Source organism: Protobothrops mucrosquamatus, unplaced genomic scaffold, assembly GCF_001527695.2.
Source record: "Protobothrops mucrosquamatus isolate PMUCROS unplaced genomic scaffold, P.Mucros_1.0 scaffold1282, whole genome shotgun sequence".
Taxonomy (NCBI): Eukaryota; Metazoa; Chordata; class Lepidosauria; order Squamata; family Viperidae; genus Protobothrops; species Protobothrops mucrosquamatus.
The window spans coordinates 32,979-46,893 of NW_015387486.1; the positions used below are offsets into that span (position 1 = coordinate 32,979).

The following is a 13,915-nucleotide window of genomic DNA, read 5'->3' on the forward strand; positions in this document are numbered from 1 at the left end:
CTGTAGTTGACTTCAGTTTAAAATAAGTCCTTACTTTAGTTCAGCTTCTTCTTGAAATGTTATTGTGCATATATTTGGACTTAGTGGTTTTGTTAGAGCATTTTTGACAACATTGGTACAGCAGGCCTCCGTAGATATTTTTGAATATCAAGGGGATTTTCCCTCAGTTTTTTTGAGAGACATGATTAAATAATACCACATTATTCACCTGCTAATAATCCTGAGAAAGAGATGGAACTGCCAACTTTGGGTGAGAAGTAGTGGTAATTATTTATCCTTGGATCCTTCAAGACATCTTTGATCACCTGCCTGGATCAAAAGGAGAGGTGGAGAAAAACAGAAGGAAGTGATGGATGAATTGCAGCAGACAATGTCAAAAAAAGACCAGCTGCATTTATTAATATTTTGCCAAAATGTCTGGCTTAGAGTCTCAAATTCTAAGGAAATGCAGCTATGGGAATAGCTAATATTTCTACCATCTCAAAGAATGGTTGTCAGCAGTGATGTAGAAATATGCCATTGGACTAGTTGATCAAAGATATAGCCTAACATAAAGTTGATTCATATGAGATTTTTCTCTAGGCAGCAGAATTATCCATGAGACGTTTTATTGGGTTTAATGTAACAGATTGAAGGAAAGGGTGAAAAGAAATAATACTGGATGTCATGGAGAGGTAATATTAGATATAATTTTATGTAATGACATTCAATATAGTTTACCTGGTTGGATGATTATGAGAAGATATAATGCCTAGAATTTTGGACAATATAAATCTTTGCATTTCTGGTGGAAGTTGTCTGCTGGCCAACAGGATATTGATGAAGTCCATGTGTGAGGGATTATTATCCAAGAGGACTTCCGCAGCTGCCAATCTTGGAAATTTTTTATACTTTCTCCGAACTTGATGGAAAATGCGTCTCATTGCCATTTTAACCTGGTGCCAGAAAGCAGATACAAACCATACATTTTTCAGTGCAGTGACAATAATTTGATTTGAATGGCAACTTTTCTGCCATTCAAATGAGCTTAAATCTTGACATTCTATATTTCAAGATATTGTTAAATTCTAGTTTCTACCAGATTTATGCAGCATGGCAAAGGGCAAGGGATAATGGGAGCATTATTTATTAGATATTTTAAAATCCCCTTTTTTGGTTTGATTCCATCAAAGCATGTATATATTTAATCATCCCACCTCCTATTTTCCCTACATCAACAGTCCTATGACTGAGTGGCATGGTGAAGATGCTTGCTCTCAAACTTGGAAGGTTGAGAGTTTGATCTAAATAGCGGCATATGTCTCTCTCTCAGGGGGCAAAGAGAAAATATCTGCTGCGAACTTCATGTAGGTATCAGGAAGGGATTCCAGCCAGTAAATGCTCAGCTCCACCCAGTTGCCCTGTTGTTGTTGTTGTTAATTGCGAAGTCGTGTCCGACCCATCGCGACCCCATGGACAACGTTCCTCCAGGTCTTCCTGTCCTCTACCATTTTCTGGAGTCCATTTAAGCTCACGCCTACTGCTTCAGTGACTCCATCCAGCCACCTCATTCTCTGTCGTCCCCTTCTTCTATTGCCCTCAATCTTTCCCAGCATTAGGCCCCTCTCCAGTGAGTCCTTCCTTCTCATTAGATGGCCAAAGTATTGGAGTTTCAACTTCAGGATCTGGCCTTCTAAAGAGCAGTCGGGGTTGATCTCTTCTAGGACAGACTGGGGTGTCAAACTGCCGGCCTGTGGGCCGGATGCGTCATGCCGAAATCGCGCCCACCCCAGCTACGGCAATGAGGAAAAAGTTGCGATACGTCGTGACACGTCACGTGACGTTGCGAGTTTGACACCCCTGGATTACAGGGTGGTAAAAAGAAAAACAAAGAGTCCTATGACTGGTTCAGATGCAGTTAATAGCACAATGAAGGCCATGTATTATCCAATTCTAGCAAAGCTATTTTCTGAAGTTCTACAGCAGGGGTCTTCAAACTTGGCCCTTTTATGACTTGTGGACTTCAACTCCCAGAATTCCTCAGCCAGACACGCTGGCTGAGAGTTGAAGTCCACAAGTCATAAAAGGGCCAAGTTTGAAGACCCCTGATCTATTGTAACCTATCTTTAGATTCAACCAGTAAGAGAAACAGTCAGAGGTCCAATCAAAAAGAATTTGCCATAGATGGAAGGTACTGTGGAAACGATGGAATTAATTTCTGATGCAAATCAAATGATCCAATTACTGTATATACTGTAGGTCCTGGACTTCCTGGCAGAGAATAGCAGCAATGTTTCATTAAAGCACTGGTTTTAAAGATTAATTCTTAGCAAGGTTCATTTTAGCAGTAGGATATCCCATACCGTGCTTGTGATGTGCTTTGTAGTGTATCTCTTTAGAGCTATCACTGCTGCAGCTGAGACGGTGGATGAGCCTTCCTCTGCATAATACAGGAAGGTGGGGATGGATTCTGGGAGCCGAGCGCTTTTCAGAGACCACAGGTGCATCATCTTCCCCCAGTCTGTCTTGGAGCCATGAAGTTTTTTCAAGATGGTTTCCTTTGCAAAGCTGACATCCTAATTTATTTAAGAGATGGAAAGGATGAACCAGTCAAAACTCAAATTGGCAGTCCAAAGTGGAAAGGAGAATATCAACTCACCTTCAGGTCACATTGATCCATCTGACACAATTTGCCCACAAGACTGCCAATGATTATGTTTCCTGTTTCCCAAGTGACTTTATTTAGGTTTTTCTTGTTTAGCCTGTCCTATAAGAAAGAGATAGAAGGGACAGGACAATGGATGTCTCTTCATTCAAGGGTGTATTAAAGAGGATTGTCATCTTGAATGGAGGTGAACAACTGTGAAGAATTTAAGGGTTGGGGTTTTTTTGCATTCATCATTTGACCGGGATGATGGTACTTGCTGTATCAAAATTCTCCAATATGGATGCCCTCCAGTAGTATGAACCTCAATTTTCAGAAGGAGAGATGGTCATTTGGAAGATGCCCAAGTTGGCAACAGTTTGCTAATCTTGACTTGATTCCCAATTGCTAAGCACAATTGAACCAGATTAGTACTTGGGTCGTAGACCACTAGAACAGGGGTCTTCAGACTTGGCCCTTTTATGACTTGTGGACCTCAACTCCCAGAATTCCTCAGCCAGGCATGCTGGCTGAGGAATTCTGGGAGTTGAAGTCCACAAGTCATAAAAGGGCCAAGTTTGAAGACCCCTGCACTAGAACATTCAAAGGTCTTAAGGAATACTGAGAAGTTAAAGAAACATCCCAGAATACAGCAAGGCAAATCTGACTTTCTGCTAAGAAAACTTCATGGATGTATCCATGAAGTTGCCAAGAGCTCAAAGGAGTCTTTATCTTTATAGTTCAGAAAAACGATTTTATGGCAACAAGCACGCATAAATAACGCAGGATCAACCTGGCAGGAGATCTCAGGTGGACCACATAGCAACTGTTCTATTCAATAGTTTTATACAGCAGGGGCCCCCAATCCCTGGGCCACACAGCTGGAGGTGAGTGGCGGAGGAGTAAACCCTATTGTAAACTGCACATGCATGAGATCTAGGTTGCGTGCTCCTCCTCACACACACAGACACACCACTCCTTGGAAAAATTGTCTTTCATAAAACCAGTCCCTGGGGTAACAAAGTTTGGGGACCACCGTTATATAGTATATGATCTGGATGAAAATGTGGAAAAGTTGAATATGTCATGGAGCTAGAAAATGTATAAGAACAGAATGAAAATTTATAATGAATTTGGCAAACTGAAAACACTGGGAGAAAACCAACAACATGAAATTCAAGAAATGTATCTCTGGATTATAATACAGATCTGTGCTAGACACCATATTTCAAATCAGTGGTCCCCAACCTTTTGGGCACCAAGGACTGGTTCTGTAGAAAACAATTTTTCTATAGACCAGTGTGTGTGTGTGATTTTGCACGTTACCTAGATCCTGCGTATGTGCAGATGAAACTTCACTCACTTGTGTGTGACCTAGTTCCTAATGGAACTAGTTCCTAGTTTCTGCAGCCCACAGGTTGGGGACCCGTTTCAGATTGAACACTGACATAGTGGAGGATATCCAGGGCATGGTGATCAGGATGGCGTGAGATATAAAAATATCTGATGAGTTAGATGTGTTTGGTTTGGAGAATGTTAACAAAAGGACAGCAGATAATCTTCTATTATATGAAAACTGAATCGTAAAAGATGGAGATGATTTGTTTTTTTGAATGGACCGACTGGAACCAATTGCTGAACATTATTATGCTGAAGATTTTAGTAGAGTAGACCATTAGGGAAAGAACCTAATCATAATCTATTTCAGTGGAATACATTCTCTTCAGAGACAGGGAACTCTCCCATCATAGGAAATGTTTAAATGGAACTGGATAGCTGCTTATCAGAGCTATTATAATATAATTTGTGCAGTGAAGTTTTTACCTGTTTTATTAATCTTAAATAAGCTCTATGACATGGAATTATTTTCCTTCAGTGCAGACAGCTCAAATATTCATCAAAAGGTCACCCAGGACTGAATACAAAGCATGGATGTATATATGAGGCAACCATAGAAAAATCATTGAGGTACTCTATTTTTGTCAAATTCAGGTATTGAATGTATTCCATTCTTCTATGGCAGGGCTCCCAACCCCCGGGTTGCAGCCCACTACCAGGCTGTGGTCTATTTGGAACTGGGTCATGTGAGCTGCAGGCTGGTGTGTGTGTGCATACATGCATGCAGCTCAACTTGCGCAAGTCGAGCTACGTGCACATGCCTATGTGTGCTGGCCCGTCACCCATGCAAGTTGAGGTGTGTGTGTTGCACACTGGCCCGCTGTTTCACAACCCGGTTCTCCTCCTTGGGTGGCCAGGCCAGGCCACCAAGCTGCAAAGGGTGGGGACCGCTGTCCTACGATGCTACTTAATATCAATGTTGCTGTGTAACTTGGGCATCTCACAGCCACATCAAAGGTTTTACCTAGCTCTAGTCATCCATCCGTCCATTTTCATTCATTCATTTAACAGTACAAAGAGATAAAAGCAACATTGAAACATCAAGATATGGAAAGAGCAGTACAGAGAAGAGCAGAAATGACTTGGACTTACGAGCACCAGACTGAAAAGTTCCTTGGAAGGACGAGGAGAAAAAGCTGCAGCATAGAGAAAGTTTTCCAAGAAGGACATTTGCTTTATGTGCTGCAAATCCAGAAATTCAGCCACTGCTACTAAGGAAGGTGTTGAATGGGCAGCTACTGCAGCTTCAATGTAGAAGGGTCTAAAAATGGGATAAGGCGTTTTTTTAAAAATGTGGATAGCCAGGGGTAGAAGGGACGCACAGAATTATTAAGTTTAGGGTTTACCATCAAAGTCTCATTGCACGCACATGAAAAGTGGGGGGAGGGAGGACTTTGATTACATGCTTGTGGGGTTGGCTTTTTTGATACTTCCCTGCAAATACCCTGTATAAGTAGAACGCCACACACTCATTTCCTAAACCAATTAATTAGCTTTTGCTTTAAATTACTGTAAAAAGCAATAGCAGTACTTTGGATGACCTCAGGAAAGCAAAAATAATAATATGGCATTGGCAAAATCATCACCAGTCAATTGCAAAAGACAGGATACTTGGAGCTGCTTACATCCTGAAAAGATACCCGGAACTCCATCAGCTTAACCCAGGTCCTTGGGAAGGACCCGATAGGTGGATAAAAATGCCAAATTCAGTCTAAATATCTGGCCGACTGTGCAACAAACCTTAATAGGAGTAATAATTTTCCTTTACTTACATCATGTTCTCTGGAGCTTTCTTCAGTAGTACAAAGATATCTTTCTTCTTGGCACTACGCAGCATCTGCACAACTTTGGAAAAATGCCAAGTAGTTGATGCTTTAGAGCGGTCCAGTTTGATCTTCTTTTTGGCAAATGTTTTCAAGTAGGATTTGAGCTAAAAGAACAAAAACAATTTGCAGTGCCCTCTAGCTAATCAAATATTTTTGCCACTATAAAACTAAGATATTTACACCCTTATCAACAAGTCAGTACAGGTAGTCCTCGACTTACGTTGATAATTAACCCCAGAATTTATATTGCTAAATTAGAAATTTGTTAAGTGTCCCGTTTTATGACTTTTCCTGCCACATTTGTTAAGTGAATCACTGCAGGTGTTAAATTAGTAATCCAGTTGTTAAGTGAATCTGGATTCCCCATTGACCTTGCTTGTCAAAAGGTCACAAAACAAGACCCGGGACACTGCAACCGTGATAACTATGAACCAGTTGTTAAGCATCTGAATGTAAATCACACGACCACGGGGATGCTGCAATTGTCATAAGTGTGAAAAATGGTCATAAGTTACTTTTTTGAGTGCCGTTGTAACTCTGAACGGGTCACTAAACGAACTGTTGTAAGTCAAGGACTACCTGTATTCAAACCAAGCAAGTCTGCATTACATGTGAATATGTGAAATGTTCTGAGATGGGGTTTGAGTGGGTCAAAAAAGTCAAGATGGCAGCTCTGACTACACAATGAAATATTTTTTTTCCTTTGTGCCATATTTGCAATCCATGGGGGGGGGGGGAAAGGATCAGAGCTGGCTGAGGAATTCTGGGAGTTGAAGTCTACAAGTCTTAAAGTTGCCAAGTCTGAAGACCCCTGTTTTAAATTAATATGGAAGAACTGCTTTGACTTTCCTGTAAGTGCAGCACCTCTTTGCTTTTCATTCCAGCATCCTAAATATAAAAAAAGATGATGCTCCTTGAAGGAATCCATTGATTAAAGTTACTTCAACTTTTAAAGCATCATCATCATCATCTTTTTTTGGTCAGGAACCCACGTAGTCCTGTAAGAAGACCTGCATGTCTCCACGAAGAACGAGGAAGGACTATGACAGTCTTTGTGAAGGTTTCTTCTAAATCATTTTTGTTAAAGCTTGTACAGCCCTAATCTATACATTATAATTACGTTTTAGGCTTACTTTGGTGTCCTGGCATTCGGGTTTCAGCTCTCGTTACTGATTACTTGAAAATTATGAAAGGCAGATTTGTCAGATGCTATATTTTTTCTATCCTGCTCTATGGAGTAGAGAGTTGGTCTCTGACAGAAGGCCACCTGAAGAGACTAGAAGCATTTGAAATGTGGATTTACAGGCAGCTTTACGTATAAGCTGGGTTGACAAGATCAGAAATGAGGAGGTGATAAGCTGCCTGGGAAAGCCAAGGGAAATCATCAAAACAATTACAAAATGAAAATTAGAATATTTCGGGACATGTGATGCGACACCTAGAAAAATACGGCATACTCCATTTAATCCTCCAGGGAAAGATTGAAGGCAAACGAGGTCCAGGCAGAAGAAGAACATTGTGGCTTCAAAATCTAAGGGACTGGTTTGGACAAAACTCAGCAGCACTTTTTCATGCGGCTGCTGATAAAAACAGGATCGCCAACAGGATCGCCAGCGTCCGATAACGGATACGGCACAAGAAGAAGAAGAGATTCAGACGATGTCAGAATAGTGATCTAAACTTAGGTTAAAGTTTCTGTCTCACTCACTGTTGGGCATTCACTGCAGATCCTTTTGAATGGCTGGCTTGTCAGGTTAACGGGCTGAGGTTTTCCCAGGAGCGAGTTCAGTGTTTTCTGAAGATTCTTTCCAGGTAGTTCTTCGGATCCAGGCATTTGAGTCAGAAACTCAAGATGTTGCCTAGGGAGAGAGGGAAGAGACTGGTGATTGGCCCTTTGCCTTTAAATGCAGGCAGTCCTCAACTTACGACCACAATTGAGCCCAAAATTTATGTGGCTAAGTGAAACATTTGTTAAGTGAGTTTTGCCCCATTTTACAATCTTTTTTTTGTTACAAGAATCATTGCAGTTGTGAAGTTAGTAACACAGTTGTTAAGTGAATCTGGCTTCCCTGCTCACTTTGCTGGTCAGAAGGTCACAAAAGGTGATTGCATGATCCCGGGGCACTGCAACCGTTGTAAATATGAACCATTGGCCAAGCATCCAAATTTTGGTCAGGTGACCAGGAGGATGCTGCAACGCTCATGTGAAAAGCAGTCTTAAGTCACTTTTTTCAATGCTGTTGTAAGTTTGAAGAGTCACTAAATGAACTGTTGTAAGTTGAGGACCTCCTGTATCTCTCCCTTCTTATTGTCTTGTGGACTTTGCATGTTGCATGCAAGGCCTGAGAATTGGAACAAAATGTTGCATGGTTGGGTACTTTCTTGTCAGGTTTGAAGACAGCCATGCCCTCTTCCAGAGTACTCCACTCCATTACCTTCCTTATTTTTTATTCCTCTTAAGAACGGAGTTATCACTGTATTTTTGTAGCCACTGAGCAAGCTTGGTCTTCATTTACATATCTTTGCACCCTCCCCCCAAATACAAGAAGACTTGGAGAACTCAGAATGAGGTAGTGTGGATCACTGGATTTTTTACATTACTGAAAAAAAGATAATTTAGAATATAGAGCAAACTTTCTAAAATAGACATTCCTTCTAAGTGCTTCTGATGGAGCACTCAGCGAAACTTGGCTGTGTTTGAGAAAGCTAGCAAAGATCAGACCTGGTTAGTATTTGAGTAGGAGATTTCCAGAGCGTAAAAGAGTGATAGGCTAGACATGTAAAAACACATCATGGAAGAAAGCAACAGCAAGCCACATATGTACTCTTGTCAAGAAAACTAGAGAATCTAAGCTTGATTAGGGTTTTTATCTTCCATCCAGTGATCCACACTACCTCGTTCTGAACTCAGTTCTCCAAGTCTTATAGTTGAGGGGAGGGTGCAAAGATATGTAAATGAAGACCAAGCTTGCTCAGTGGCTACAAAAATAGTGATAACTGCCTGTTCTTAAGAGGAATAAAAAATAAGGAAAGTAATGGAATGGAGTACTCTGGAAGAGGGCATGGCTGTCTTCAAACCTGACAAGAAGTACCCAACCATGCAACATTTTGTTGCAATTCTCACGCCTTGTATGCAACATGCAAAGTCCACAAGGCAATAAGAAGGAAGAGATACAGGTAGTCCTCGACTTACAACAGTTCATTTAGTGACCGTTCAAACTTACAACAGCATTGAAAAAAGTGACTTAAGACTGTTTTGTGTCCTCTGTGCTTTTCCTGGCATCCTGGCTTCAGCCTTAACAAACAAGATGACATTTTCTAAAGCTAATTAACAGGGAGTCGTTAATAAGAGATTGGACAACCAGTTGTCTGAAATGCTTTAGGGCAGGGGTCCCCAACCCCTGGTCCGTGGACCAATAGCGGGCTGCGGCATGCCAGCAACTGGCCCGCAGAAACAAGCAAAGCCCCGTGGGATGCAGGCAGCACACAAAACCACACACCCTTGAGTCTGTGGAAAAACCTTTATCCATGGGACTGATCCCTGGTGCCCCAAAGGTTGGGGACCTCTGCTATAGGGTTTCCTGCCTGAGCAGGGGATTGGACCAGCAGACCTCCAAGGTCCCTTCCAACTCTGTTATTCTGTTAAACTTCACCAAGCTGCAGATCCACTGAATGAATCCCTACAAAATTAACCTGGAGGTAATATTGAATCCAACAGAAGACTTTAGGCCTTGATAAATTATATGATTTTCCTCAGACGAGGCTGACTTTATGAGATTTCCTTCTGTAACGTAATGGCTTTTACTTGTGGGATGCCACAGGAGTCCAAAAATCTGTTAAAAGAACAGAAATATTATCATTTTGCATTTTCCAACAGAAGAGAATACATGTAGCTCAGAATTGAACTGAGTTTGGTTGTTTGCTTGCTGATGTTTCATTATTTGACTGGGTAACTTCATCAGAACTCCAATGTTGTTACCTGGTTAGATAATGAAATGTCTGCAAGTGAACAACCAAACTCAGGTAGCATCGAACAGTTCACATACTGCATTCTGGCAGGGATAAAAAGTTTTTTAAAAAAACCTCAATCCACAGGTTGGTTGATTACATTCAAGCATTACTTTGCTAAAAAAAAAAATAGTGTTAATGAATCTGGGTTTGAAACAGACTGATAATGGTCAAGAATGTCCTTAAAAATGACAGTGGCTGAGTTATACCACCAATAACCTTTGTTTAGGAAATTACAGGTTGATGGCCAAACCAATTGTTTCTTCTTCCTAGGATCATTGCTTTCATTCTAGGAGGAGGATAGGATGTATAATGTGTGTGTGTGTGTGTGTGTGTGTGTGTGTGTGTGGGTGGTGTAACAACAAAAAGTAGGGGCTCTAGGATGTGAAGAATGAGATAGGACATGGCTTCTCATACAGCAATAAACCAGATTAAATAGTATAACTTACTTCAATACCTTTGTACCCAGAGTATCTTTTAATTTGCTCCAAATAAGTTTTGGAAACCCAAAATCAATGTTGATTTAAATATGCTTACAAGCCTGGGCGTGTTTGGCATAAGAAATCATAATCATAATCCTGGCTTTTAACTAATGTTAGTGTGGGGGTTAGTTTTATTTGTATGTCTGTGAAAAATGAAGGAAATTTTGAGGTTTGTCCACCAACAACTTTTCTGTTCATAGTAAACCAAGATAAACTAGAAATTATGTCATGGTGGAAGTGGCCATGGAGTTCTAATAGACAAACTGTAGTATATCTGAAATATGTATAATACACAATGTGATAAAAAGAAATTGACTTGCCTTGTTAGCTGTGCTGAATCCAAATTTCGGTCTTATGCAGCTCTGTAGGTCTTTTGTTTTCAAAACAGTATCTTTAGAGACAGCATAGGTAACCTGACAGCTCCCAGAAATGTCCTCCTAAACAATAAAAATGGGTATACAGTGATTAAATTAGCAGATGTAACATTAGCCCGTGACATAATTCAAACATCTGTTTTGTTTTATTTTGTTTTTTTAAAGATTTTACCTGTGAAATTCTGGCTATTTTACATGCACTGTGTTGGAGCGCTTCTTATAAAACAGATTCTTCTGGGTTGAATTTATATTAAATCCACTTTATTCCAATGTGTTCCAGACTTCCCACACAAAATGCAAGATTGCCTGAAACTGATTCTTTAGAATCTGGAAATAGTCGTCCTTGCTTTTAAAAATAAAAAGGTATCTGAGAAGAGTAAACAAGTTATGACTTGTTTTTGTATGGAAAGGCAGGAATTGCCCTGTGATCTCATATGTACTTTTAGGTACTTCTTTTGTCATTGGGATTAGCAATACGTGTCTATGATAAGTGCTGTTTATTCAGTGTTTAGTTTTCTGTTTCTGGAAGCATAATCTACAATGGTTATATTGATTTACTCTTGATGAGTTTGCCTTTACCCTAGCTGTGGTTTATATGTTTGCTGTCACTGCTTGTTTCTGCTTTGTGCTTTTTAAAAATATTCTTAGCTGTGCAGAGTAATGAATTTAAGGAAAGTAGCCATATAAATGGAAATCATTCAATCAAATCAATGACCATTATAGACCAGTATCGTTCAAATCATCTTGAAACTTGCCTAAACCATAATGCCTGACTTATTTCAATGTACAAAAACACTTTTTAGCCAAGAGTAGTAGATTCAGTATTCATGGTAGTCCTTATTATGGTAGTCCTCAATTGATAACCAGACATATGACTTACAAAGTTATGACAGAGCCCTGAAACTCTGTACCACAGTTCTGAGACCCGCCCTCCATGGTCATGTGACTTGAAAATGAGCCTAGGTTTACAATCGTTTGCAGCATCCTATGGTCACATGATCACAATTTACAACGTTTTTGCTGAAAACCAGCATTTATTTCCAGCTTTTGACAAAAACACCCCATAGCAAACAATGGGTTCCCTTAATCACTACGGACTCATTTAATGATCAGGGCGATTTGCTTAATGACTGCTGTAACAAAGGTCATAAAATCGGGCCAGTCATGTGGGTGACCTGCTTTATGACCATTATGACTTACGATTGTAATGGGCAAGCTCCATTACGGTCGTAAGTTGAGGACTACCATTTTTTAGACAGATGTCAGAATTGCAGATGCTATACAGTTCAGTGAAACCTTATATCAGACATGTCAAACACAAGGCCAGATGCAGCCCGCGAAGTGGTTTCACGTGGCTCACAAAGCTATCCTGGAAACAGTGAGGGAACGGCCCCCGCTGCCTTGGCCCTGGCCAAGGCCGGCCGGGAGCCAATGTACAATTTTGTGGTGGCCATTTATGCTGAAACGCATTCAGTCTTAGCTCCACAAGGCCGTCTGGAAATAGCGAGGAACCAGCCCCTGCTGCGTCGGCCCCGCCCCCTGGGTGCATGCTGGGGAGGTGTCACCCTTTGTGAGGAATGAAGAAATGGACCATGCCTTGGAGCTTGCCCTGGTCCCACCCCCTTCTGCCAGAGACCCTCAGATCTGTCCCACTCCTGCCCAGGCTCCCACAGGCACTCTTGACGCGAACGATGTAGAACTGGCCATGCCCACCCAGTAGGCCACACCCACTCCATCCACGCCCACCCAGTAGGCTGCACCCACCCTGGCCATACCCACCCAACCCCCCGAGGGCAACCGCAATGCTGATGCGGCCCTCAATGAAATTGAGTTTGACACCCCTGCCTTATATTGTACCTCAGTCACTGTTCCAGAATGGGTCTGAAACTGGAGAAGGCTGAGAAGACCTCGCTTCAATTCCAAAATTAAAGGGTTCTCTTCTTTGGCTACATAGAAAGCTTCAACCTGCAAGATGAAGGTCAGTTTTTACAGGGAAAGGTCAGCTTGTAAAGCTTGGGAAAGAATAACAAAGTGCACAGGAGATGCATGGCAGAAAGAGGCTTTCTCAATTCACTGTGGTCATTCCCTTCCTCTTTCTGCTCCCTCCCTGCATTAGAGGGGTTAGGTGGGAATTTCAGGTGCCATCATCTCAATTCAACTGCAGGGCAACTGATTGGGGAAGATGGGATGAGAATATGGAGCAATTGATGCATTTGGTAGTAGCAGAATCCAGGAGCTGCCTATTGAGATCAATCTTACTCCTATAAAAAAAAGCAATGCTCGTCCATCCGAAAAAAAAGGAGTGCCCTCTTACTAAGCACCGTAACATTTTTGTGTGTTGAAAGCTAAGACCTCAATATGCAGTCAAGGGTGGATGCCCAGAAAAATATGCTTGAACACAAAGCTGAAGGGAAAACAGCATGTAACCAAGTCTGAATGAAAAGGGGCCATCCGCAGTTTGTAGGCAGAGAAATATTTACATACCTTTCCCTGATTCCAATGGAGGAAAAATGGTTGCTGGACTTCGGTAGCGTTCAGTGAGCCTTTTATGGAATGGCCTTTGCTAGTCTGATCCTTCTTTTCCAAATCTTGATTGATGCCTAAGTCATGGAGCTAAGTCCCCCAAATGGGTAGAATAAAATTGGGACACTTCAAATCAACAATGTGCATTAAGAGGTGAAAACTGTCATAAAGCAGTATACAAGAATACAGTTTCGAGCAAGGAGGTAGATCAGATTTTAAAAGGAAAAGGAGAGTAAGGAAAAACGCAGATGTTCAAATTATAGTTGTATTTAGTCTTAGATGTAGTGTAGAATTAGGCCACAAATAGGCGAAGGGGTGGCACAGAGGCTTAATGATGCTGGAACTGCTGGCCAGAAACGGTCTACACTCCAATGGTTTGAGTCCAGCTCTGTGAGATGGAGTGAGCTCCCATCACTCCAGCTGCCCACCCAGCAGTTTGAAAGCATGCAATATTGCAGTGGTTCTCAATCTGTGGGTCGGGGCCCCATTTGGGGTCGATCGACCATTTCACGGGGGTCGCCAAGCAAGGCTGTCCGCCATTTTTTTTGTCCGCCATTTTTTTCCCCTTTTCCGGCGGGTGCCTTACCTCCCTTGGGCTGGGCCAGCTGGTGGTCGGCCTGCTCCGTCTCTGCCGCTTGCCAGCTACGCCTCGGCCGGCGCAGGGGGCGGAACCACACATGC

The 13,915-nt window shown here is 41.7% G+C and overlaps 1 protein-coding gene across 1 annotated transcript in view; it reads right to left on the bottom strand.

Annotated features, from left to right (window-relative positions):
* The window catches only part of LOC107292170 (microsomal triglyceride transfer protein large subunit), a 30,978-nt gene that overhangs the window by 5,176 nt on the left and 11,887 nt on the right, over window positions 1-13,915 (bottom strand). The window contains exons 7-17 of the mRNA XM_029285100.1: window positions 13,196-13,324; window positions 12,569-12,676; window positions 10,658-10,774; window positions 9,541-9,680; window positions 7,556-7,706; window positions 5,794-5,951; window positions 5,114-5,282; window positions 2,639-2,746; window positions 2,343-2,555; window positions 721-935; window positions 209-309 (exon numbers count right to left, since the gene is read on the bottom strand). Of these exons, the coding sequence (XP_029140933.1) occupies window positions 209-309; window positions 721-935; window positions 2,343-2,555; window positions 2,639-2,746; window positions 5,114-5,282; window positions 5,794-5,951; window positions 7,556-7,706; window positions 9,541-9,680; window positions 10,658-10,774; window positions 12,569-12,676; window positions 13,196-13,324 (1,609 nt within the window). The remainder of the gene's footprint in view (window positions 1-208; window positions 310-720; window positions 936-2,342; window positions 2,556-2,638; window positions 2,747-5,113; window positions 5,283-5,793; window positions 5,952-7,555; window positions 7,707-9,540; window positions 9,681-10,657; window positions 10,775-12,568; window positions 12,677-13,195; window positions 13,325-13,915) is intronic.